Source organism: Morchella importuna (genome assembly GCF_003444635.1).
Source record: "Morchella importuna strain M04M26 chromosome Unknown Morimp01GS007, whole genome shotgun sequence".
In the NCBI taxonomy this organism is placed as follows: domain Eukaryota; kingdom Fungi; phylum Ascomycota; class Pezizomycetes; order Pezizales; family Morchellaceae; genus Morchella; species Morchella importuna.
Window position 1 is genome coordinate 966,214 of NW_025763404.1, and position 10,484 is coordinate 976,697.

The 10,484-nt window shown below is 45.5% G+C and overlaps 1 protein-coding gene across 1 annotated transcript; it reads left to right on the plus strand.

Annotated features, from left to right (window-relative positions):
• Positions 1–2,543: 2,543 nt before the first annotated feature.
• Positions 2,544–2,894, plus strand: LAJ45_03451 (uncharacterized protein; the record flags this gene model as incomplete). The annotated part of the gene is made up of 3 exons (XM_046113037.1): positions 2,544–2,561; positions 2,646–2,787; positions 2,842–2,894. The coding sequence occupies 3 exons, from the start codon at positions 2,544–2,546 to the stop codon at positions 2,892–2,894; spliced, it is 213 nt and encodes a 70-aa protein (XP_045973914.1).
• Positions 2,895–10,484: the final 7,590 nt, after the last annotated feature.

Here is a 10,484-nt window from a genome sequence, read left to right on the forward strand (position 1 = left end):
TTTGATTGTTGGTGTTGGCTGAGAAAATCTCAGTCAGAGGAGTGGGTATTAAAGTTTTGCAGGGAGAACTTCTCGTTCTTGTTGCAGGACCCTTTTGTCGGCTTTGAGCTGTTGCTGTTGACTGGTAGACTCTGAGTAGAGAAGAGGAAAAAAGGTCTTGATGGATGCGAGAGGCAGGACATATTTATGAGAGTCTCTTAAAGCTGGGCTGATGTTCGCCAAGTGCATGTACAATCTGGGTTGGCCAATCCCCCACCACCCACGCGCATAGTTTCCTATCCAGCTTTCGGAATAATTATATGTAGGTAGCACATGATTTTCCTACCGCGGGACCCCAATTCTAGTCGTGCCTAGAAGGGCAGTAAGCCTGAAAAAAAAGTTGTAATATGAGACTGGGGTAGGTACCGAGCTCATGGGTGGTGCACATATCTGCAAGCAGCCCGGGGGGTTAGAGTAGGATACATTGCAGGATTGCCTGCCTGGTAGAACATGTGTTTATCCTTGCTTCCATTGATATTTTAGCCTTGAGATTAGCAGCGGCAAATACCCAATCTAGCCCTACTAGCCCTACTGGTAGTAGAAGATTCCCTCTCCAGATCTGTACTTTAGTCTATTCTCTCTAGTACGGGCCGTCATATCTAGAGTATGTACAGTGGATATCATGATCATAGTTATGGGTATACTCTTGTACCCATATCAAAAGATAATCATATATCTAAAAACTTGTCATAAGGGTATTAGAAACGCTCCGGCATCTCCCATTCTAGTACAAACCAGTGATAATCAGCAAACTTACTATGATTAATTCCTCAATTTGGAATTTTAAATAAACTGCCACCCTTCCCAGGTCAAAAAATATGATCCATATCTAAAAAATTTCCCCCCCAGCGGTGGCGGAGGTGGTGGTGGTTCCCTCGATCCTCCTATCAAGGCAAGTTACACTGCACGTGTATAAAGCCAAGAAAGGCGAGTTGATGAGCTCGGTAAGCCTACCGCCATAACTCGAAAAATTGGCTAGCTTCCAGAGATCAAAATTACTTGTATGGGAAACTTCTGATGCCATTCAACCAATCACTCGAGTGATAATCCCTGGCCGGAGATAGCCAATTTTTCGAGTTTTGGCGGTAATTTTCTCCTATTACAGCTGTTGGTGGCGGCAGTCCCTAATGAAGTTTTTTTCCTTCTTTCTTCCGCAGGTAGAGTAGAAGAGTGGTTAAACTCCTTTCAAGATAGGGAGGTCGTGGGTCTCTTGGCGCCAAGAATATATGTACTCTAGTTTTAGCTTTTTGTGTATGGCTGGGCACGAGGTGAATTACCGAGTCAGTTGTGAGAAAAAGCAAATTCCATTCTCGCCATGATTTCTTTTTTTTGACGAGCCTGTCGTTATTTAACCTTAAAGCATTCAGAAGGACTCTGAAGGAAACCTGCCCCCGGTCCCCGAGATACTCCGTGTGGACGCAGATTTAGGATGTAAAGCAAAAGAAAAGTCAAGTCGCATCTGCTTGTACTTACAAGCACTACCAATCAGAAGGAGGCTGTACAAGAGACCGGCATCTGCAGTACCTTCTCTAGAGTAGCGGGAGTGACCCCGGTGGCCGCCCAATCACTGCAGCAGCTGTCAAACGTGGGTGAATCGCTCTGGCCGATAGGGTTAGCAACGTGCTCTGTAGGAACTCTCTCATTGGTCCATTCCAACTCACTCGCCAAGGGGCCAAGAATTGGTACATAAGGCGCATTGCTCCCACCTCCCCAATGCCAATGCCAATGCCAATGCCAATATTGCCAATGCTTTCGCGAAGAACTGTCTTGACTGCACGGTTATTCGAGATCAACTCCCCCCGTCGCCCCCCGTCATGGCTTCACGTAAGTTTACTCTATCTACCCCCAACCCCCCCGTTATCCTCTCCGCGTATCAGACTACTTCTGTAGAGGAATCATACAATTTGAGTGGGGCACATAGGGTACCTAGATTGTAAAACATCGATCGAAAAATAACGTACCAACCACCAACCAGTCTCACCTCAGATCAGACAAATGACAAAGGTTACTACACCTTTCACCCCGCCAAACGCGGTCAATTCCAAAGTTGTCACCAAATCCAACCCATTGGTGCTGTTCCCTTGACTTACTTCCCTTCCTTTCCCCACATACGAAAGGAACACAGAAAAAAGGAAAATAAACGGGTGAATCTCCGCGTGTTACAGTCAAAAAAAAAGTACTCTCCTGGTAATCCAATGATCGGGAGCTTTGCTCAAACTCTGGAACGGCAAATTTTGAAAGGGCTTTAAGTCAAGGTGGACGATCACGATACGATGATGATGATATCTAGAGCGGGGCGTGATATCGTATTTCGCCGGCCGCTCTATATGAGAGGGCTCGATTGTGCGATTGCAATTGCTTTGTTTTGCCACAACCGAGAGCAGCTCCCTCAAAAGTGAGTGATAAACTATGACCTCTGACACCAGCATCGGCACCAACCGGGGCATAAATGTGGGTTGCAAACGAGAGAGTTCCGGCAACCTGGAACTGGGATTAGTTACTCTATGAAAGAAAGCTGTGAGGTGAGGTGAGGGTGACATATGTCGCCCAGAAGTCAAGCAGTGCTGTGTGCAGGGGTTGATGCTTTGAATTCGTTTTCTCGCTAGATTACCTACTTTACCTATCCGCATTCACCACAACCGCTACCTACCCGAGTGATTTTTTCTTCTCCTTGTGGATCGTTTGGAGGGCTAACTCTTTCGTCTACGATCGCGCAACCTTCTTGGCTGGCACCTAAGAGATCTGAGGGTGGCGTTTTTCTTGCCCTAGCCAAAGGAAACCGCATGTTGATATGAGGGATAGGTATCTCCAGAGTCCAGATAAGACCCAACACCATGTCAATGCCGCAGTCCTGATCAGCGAATAAAGATCCACGGAACATCAACGCTTCCTTCTTCTTCGCCAGCCGCTTCGGCCAAGCCAAGTCGGTTCGGCAACCACGGGAGGAGGGAGGAGGGCATGGGAAAGTGGATAGTGGGATAAGTGGCGCAACAACGTGCTGCTGTTTTCGTTGGTTGGCAGACGCAATTGCGGGCTCCCCGAATACCCTAACCCGCCCAGCAATTGTTTGGCTCGAATGGACCAATCACCAGAGGCGGAAAGCAAAGCGGATAACGGTTCGGGATCCGTGAAATGCATCATTTCTTCTGGAAGAAAGGGCGCATCACATCATGTCCACTGCCTGCAGAGGGAGGCACGTGGGGTCTTGGGGTTGGATTCCGAAACGTTTCCAAGCCCTTTCTTACGCAACAGACCAAAAGTCTTATTTGTTCTTCTAGACAGCTGCCTATATGCCTAGATCATGAACACACGTGCACAGATTAGGGAGTGAGCACTTGACACTGGAGAAATTTTGTATCTCCCTAGAACTGTCCTCAATTTTAATTTTAATTTACATACATGTAGTTCCCAATTTCAGATTTCGTCTGAATCCTGATCTGCAAAGCACCCCTCCAGTTAACTAGCCCTTTCTGGAAGGATAGTCAAAAGTCTCGTATTGCTTTTACGTGTAGTGCGTTGAGAAACATGTCACTTTGACAAATAAAGAATTCGGACGGACAGACGCGAGGTTTGGCCCTGCAGTAGGTGATTGAATAAGCCTTTTTTTAAATTCTGTGGCGGGCGGACGCCGCAGGTTCGTTTGGTGCTTTCTTTGTATGACAATCATGAAATATCACTCGGTTTTGTAGCATTTTTTTGTTTCTTTTAACCCGGAGCTCGTCTTCATAGAATGACAACCCTTCAAACAAATGTTATAAGATATATTTTCAGTGTAGTGTTTGCGAGTAAAGTGAGACTCTAGTGCTTTACTGCACGAAACAGAAGCAAGACATCAAATTCATCATATTGAGACTTCATTACTACTGAAAGGCCACATCCATACTCTATTCAACATAGTAAATCGAGTTCCCCGAGACACATACTACCTCGCCAGCTGTGACACAAATCTCGTAACTAGAGAGGGAGAGACCCTCGAGCCTTCTACATCCCCTCTTTTTACTTTATTGGTAGAGTTGGTATCCATATCAAGCTAAACCTGCTCTACCTCAGAAATCCATGCAGAAGATCTCTACTCTAGATTTCTCCAGATCCTAAACCTTTAGATCAAACTTATGAATTCCCCAACCTAGCAGACTCGCCCTCTCACTAACCTTTCGTTCGACTTCGGCTCTCAACTGCTCCCCTCTACATAGTTACCTACCTACTCCACTTCGTAATTCCGAAAGAAACTGACTACTTAGCGAGACGCATAGAGTACAGCAGAGAATGAGCGGAAGCAACCTTATCACATCCATAGGATATTCTGCATGAATCTCACTCTGATCCTCGTTAGTCAGGGACAGACATCGGCGTGCGTGTGTGGGGGTAAATTAGTACTAACCACCACCTAGAGTAGCTGGTGCCTGCGCTGGTTGGTTGCGCTGGCCCACGTTGCTGGCAAGCGAACATATGCACGCAACGAATTTGGGTCTACTCTACATACTCTACCTCCCTAGTCAGTAGAACACCCACGAAGTTAGACCACTGCCAGCCATCGAAGAGACGAGGTTTCCCCCCCCCCCCCCCCCAACTAGAAAACGAGAGAGAAGGAAATTAAACCGCGACGACAGTGGTCGTGGAAAACCTCGGCTGGAACAGGTACTCTGCGGTCTCTAGTTAAGGGGATGCTTTCGGAAGGAGTGGTCGTATAGGGAGAGAGAAGGTTTGCTCTAGGTAGTTTTACTTTACGGTTGACAGATGAGAGGAGAGAGAGGTTGGTTGGAAAGGGTAAATAGAGCAGCAACCTCACGCGGGACACCACAGCACGATGTACTCTATCGGGGCAGAGTACATTGAGTGTACCTGTATGTAGCCTGACGACGCTGGCCGGACGGCCTTACAACCATCACCACCACAGCGAGTCCATGGATCCGTCTCATGCAAAGGAAGCAGCGCAATCTTCACGTTCTGAGAGGAATAAATCTCCTTACATCAGTCCTCAATCTACGATGGTGAAACAAGCGAGACCCTTCGAACCTATGATTGGCCCACCGGTACCAGTGACAGCAACCCCACGTCCACGTGCTGAGGCGAGTTAAATTAAAGAGAATACATATCAACCACCCTACCCTGCTGTGAAACACGAGCAGCGGTGGGCAGATCACTATTTATTTATTTTATTTATTATTTCCATCTCACCTACGGGCACCTCGTAACACAGCAGTAGTTACGATTTACCCAACCATGAACGCCGGGCAGATAGCCCGGGGCGGGCGTCGAGATCTATCCTTCCTCCGTCCCTTCCTTCCTCCCTTCCTTCCTCCCTTTCTTCCCGCTGTGCGTGGTGGCGGTGGGCTTTAAAGGCCTGTCTGTCCGCCTGAATTGTATTAATCGCTATCTGTCACGGCTACACGCTCTGTGCTGCCACCGGGAGTTTCGGTGCGGGTTTGTAACACGATACAATACGATACGCGAGTACCATGGGCAGTTTAGCCAAATATTCCTCCATCCATATAAATCTCCGTCGAGTCGCGTGCCCGGAGACACTCGACCCTTTTTTCCTTCACTCTGTCATACCTGTGTACATATAGGTACTCTGCAAACGCAGAGTGTTCAATGTGGTGCTACATTGCGGTGAACACTTTATTATCGGCGAAGCCGAACGTCGTTTTGAAAATATGCTTTGATATTAACTCGCGATGCACCTGCTGGCGGTGATGGAGTGTATTCTTTATTGGACGCCGGTATTGTGATTCTCCATCGATGAGGTGGATATATGTTGTGGAATCTCTAGATCTGGACCTATGGGTAGTCTGGCCGGTCGGCTTTACTTCTGATACTGGGCTGTAATTACTTAAGCCTTATCTTGTCGGTCGTAGAGAGAATAACGATAGTTGTTTAGATGTAATCACAGAATATCACTCGATGGCTCTATACTTCATCTTCTTAGGATAGAGGTCTTCTGAAGCTACCTATTATAAACTCCAGTGGAATCAAATATACCTTATTTCTTGCGCTCCATATTATATCGTACGCTGTTAAGGGATATATAATTATTACCTAGCTTTATAACCTCCAGACCCCTAGCGTCCATACAGATGCACGCAGTCGCCCACGTGCACTCACCACATCTATCTACAGCCCACCACCATCCTATCCGTCGAGTAGAAAAGCAAAACAGAGCTAGAAAAACAAAACGTATGGCCGACGCCGTTGAATATTTTTTTTTCTCACTATATTTCTTTGGAAAGTATCGTTTCACGCATACTGGTGCGCCAGACACGGGTTCACTGGCTTTGATCGATCGATATCAAAAGATCCCATCACCACCACCATGACCATCACTACACATGCAGCCCTACCAGTCCGTTTTTTGCAGATCTCGGATTCGCGAGGGATACGACAGGTTTCCGTGCTGTGATGGCGATGTTGTGATGGGTGTTGTCGGTGTCGTCATGCAATATCACTTGATAAAACATGCAGCTGTTTATAGGATCAGTCAGCCCCGACATTTAGAGAAGTGAAGCCGTTAGAGAGTCCAAAAAAGTTGAAGATTGTTTTTTCCGGATTCCTCAAGATGCCCTGGGTGGAGTAGATCGTGGTTGGATCTGATATGATCGGAGATCTTAATTCTGCGCCAGTGCGGATTGGAATGTGGAGGATGTTACCACACGACGGACCTGAGGCCGAACAGTATCTCTAGATGTGTAAATATTAGCTTTTTTTTTCAAAAGTTAAGCCCTCCACGTGCTATAGTACTGGCACAATTAAAAATAAAAACCATTGGTAAAAAAAAAAAAAAAAAATCCCACAGGCTCATGCTATGCTAGCCTGTAAGCCAAAAGCCCATCTACCCTCCATCTACAGTCCATCTCCCCCCTCCCCCTCCCCCCTCCCCCTCCCCCCTCCCCCTGCCTCCCGGGCTCATGACAGCGGGCCAATCCTTTCTGCACGCCTGATGTTATTTGTTTTGTTTTTTTGTTTTTGTTTTTGATCGAATCGATCTCGCATATGTAGGCCAGCCGTCCATGGCACCCGTCCATGACCCGCCTACCCGTCCGGCCACGCAGAGAACCAAACAACAACCACGCATCCCATACCAGGTTTACCACCCAACCCACCTCTCCCTACCCCGCAGATGTAAGACGCAGCCCTGTAGATCAACCCCGGGCCGGGATCTGCTGCCGCCGTTGTTTGGGCCCGTCCGATTCGCGAATCGGGGATATAGACCGGTGTGGGATTAGTGCGTGGCTTGGCGCCCGGAGCGAGAAGATCTGATGTGCTGTGCTGTGCTGTGTTGTGAAAGGATTCACGGGGAGAGTGATGATAGGTAGGGTGGTTGGTTGTGTATGTTGTTGGTGGAGAGGTGTGGCGCGCAGCGGATGTGGAGTTTGGTCATGAGTTATCACTCGGCCTAGTGTTTGCATACCTGGCAAGGTTGGGCCTCAGTGGTGTGGTGGGCTGGTCGATCGGGTAACTGTATACAACCCGAAGCCTGGATACGTGTGATTCGGAAACAAAATACGCAATAAGTCACTATTCACCGTTTTTCTAACAATGTGACAAAAAAAATAACCTTTCCGCGAAGAAAATGCGGTTACAAACACAAAAGTAATGACAACGGAACATTATTCTCGCGGTAAAAATGTACTAGAGAAATGTTGTTTGTTTACAAGCCAGTTTTTACGGTTTTATTTCCACTCAGTAAGATAAAAAAAGGTTATAGATCGTAATCATGAACTATCACTCGTACTTTCACTAGCACACAAGCTGACTGATGATTGTGTGGTAATTGATCATTGATTGTAGTAAACTCACTGACTCATTCACTCGCCGTGCATACAAACTTGAGGCGAGTGAACGGCCTTCTGAACTATACTGTCACGCAAAATAAGCTTAAGGTCTGGTTTCAGAACGCTGGACCGATCCGTCGATCAGAGAATGGAAGGGACAAAATAAATTTTAGAAAGGACTTGCTTGTCTGTTAATTCGGCTAAAACCGCAAAAGTGATTTTTGAATTTGTCACGCGTTTTTTCGTTACATAGAAAAACTAAACAAGATCCAGAGCCAGCTGGGTATCAGAATAATAGTAAAAATAACCCCCACCGTTTCACACGAAAATCTATTTTTAATGAATTATCAGTCGGTCAATCAATACGAAATCTATTTCCTACGGGCCGGGGGAATTTGTATTTATTGTAGTCACCAGGTATCACTCGATAGAAAAAGGAGGATATCATCACGCCAAGAAATGCCGTACAGGTATGGCAGCAATACCGTATCTATGCTGATGGAGTGTAAGAGAACGCACCAATGTGATACATGTGGCGGTGATACCAGAGTGGCTCGATGTTTCTGCTCCTTAATGCTGCGCTTTACCGAATATGGGTTACGGTAGAACTACGACATCCTCTATTTCTGGTACTGTAGATTTTGATCGATAGATATTATATAACCTACTTCGTCTCATTCCATGGTGGAAGAATGTAGGCCTATCACCCCCTGGCGCTATATGTGTGGATGTGGGATCATGAGATGTCACTCGAACGGTTAGTCTGTTCTTGGCATGCAGGTTGGGGTATCCCGTGCGTGGTGATGGGCACAGAGAAACAAAACTTCGAGGATTTTTGCTTCATGTCTATTAATAATTCTGTAGTAGCTGGGATTAGACAAGTGGGGGAGTTTCGGCGGAAGTAGGTCTTGCAGGGATCTTATTTGTCCTATTTCAACTCATGATGTTGAGGTGGTGCTTTCCACATCTACGTCCGGCCAGTGTGGTTGAACCACCGAGTCCTCGTCTTTGTGAAGTCACTACAAGATGAGACGATCTGAGCTTTTCGGGGGTTGGTTTCTCTACCTAATCTCGCTCTTATTTGTGTATATAGGTATTGTATACACGATCGATCTCTGACACGTAACTCTAGCTCTAATACATGTACTAACTACATGTAACCTACGTGTTTGTGCAAACAGACAAACGATGTGTGACAGCTGTATTATGGGTTACTTCAAAGCTCGAGCCTAGCTACAAGTAGCTGAGTATAAGTGTTCTTCCTGCTCGTGGCCGTCCACTATTCGACTTATGAGGAGAATATAGACAGATCGAGCCATGACTAAGGGAAAAATTACAACCTACATTTATACAGCCCACGCCAGGATGAAAAAAAGAAAAACGGAAATATTAGTACACATACGTACATATCAGACCACATTTTAAACAGACGAAATCATAGAAAGCACGTGTAAAGACCGAAAGAAAAAAAAAAGGCAGGATGAACACATAGAAAGGTCGATCGGGACGAAAAAAAGAAAGTACGACGCTAGCTAACTAGAGTTGACTTCCTATGTTATAGAAATTCTATGATTAACCTATGGCTCGAGAAGCTATGGTGGGTAGGTGTGTAAACTTCGGCGTTTGCAGCCAATCAATCTATAGAAATTGGGAGATCTACTCCCATAATGGTACTAGCGCCTAGCCCAACGGTGGAATTTTCTCTAATTCTCATACAAAAAAAGTTCCTCTGAAGTTGATACACCCCACCCCTATGCCTTCTCGCGCCATATTTTAACTCACATATTTGTTTCTTCGAGGGAAAATATTTTGACGACGAGAGTAATCATGGATTATCACTCGATGAAGTTGCAAGTCTTTTTTCGTCAAAGGTAACCGCTAATTGGACAGAATAAGGCGGGAAAGAGTCATATATTGAGGGATAATGAGAATTCCTTACATTGACTCCTTTCGAAGACGTCCTGCTTCCGAAACCGGCGGTACATTAATACAAAGATAGGAAAATACGTGTATATCGATCGACCGAAATCACACCATTTACCCCACAAAAACCATCTGTACTTAAAGATTAGGGTCTTTAACTACTCATACTCATTTCAGTATCGACTACCAGAAATCTTTGCAGTCATTCCACATAGTATTTCGTTGGGGCCGGCCATCACTGATATATAAGTATCCACCACGTACAGCTCCCACAGTCAACACCCTTTCATACAAACCACCCTAATCACCAAAATAGTCTAGAACCGTATTCTAGTGCCGAAATTTCTTTACACTAGCCTGATAAATCTGTCCTAAAAAACAGGAAATATGGTTTCTTACACAAACACCCATAGTATAAATTTATCAGGATGTGATTTCGTCATAAATTCTCCTCCAAGGTATACCATAGTATCTGGGAATTTGGATTTTATCGTATCTATATAACCGGTTAGAACCTGTTTTTGAAAACCAAATCAACTGATTTATTCATACAGCCTTTTTTTTGTCACTTTTTGCTCTGCACGGTCAAAACACCAGTTCCAGTGTCATTGACTCTTTCTTCGTAGTCCTGGCACTTCAAATCATTTTTTTCCATCTTTAGTCAACCGTCTCAATAGGTTCGGGTCCCAATTATTCAAATCCTTAATAACAATTCAAATATTCGAAAAATACTCTCCAAAGTTCAACCAT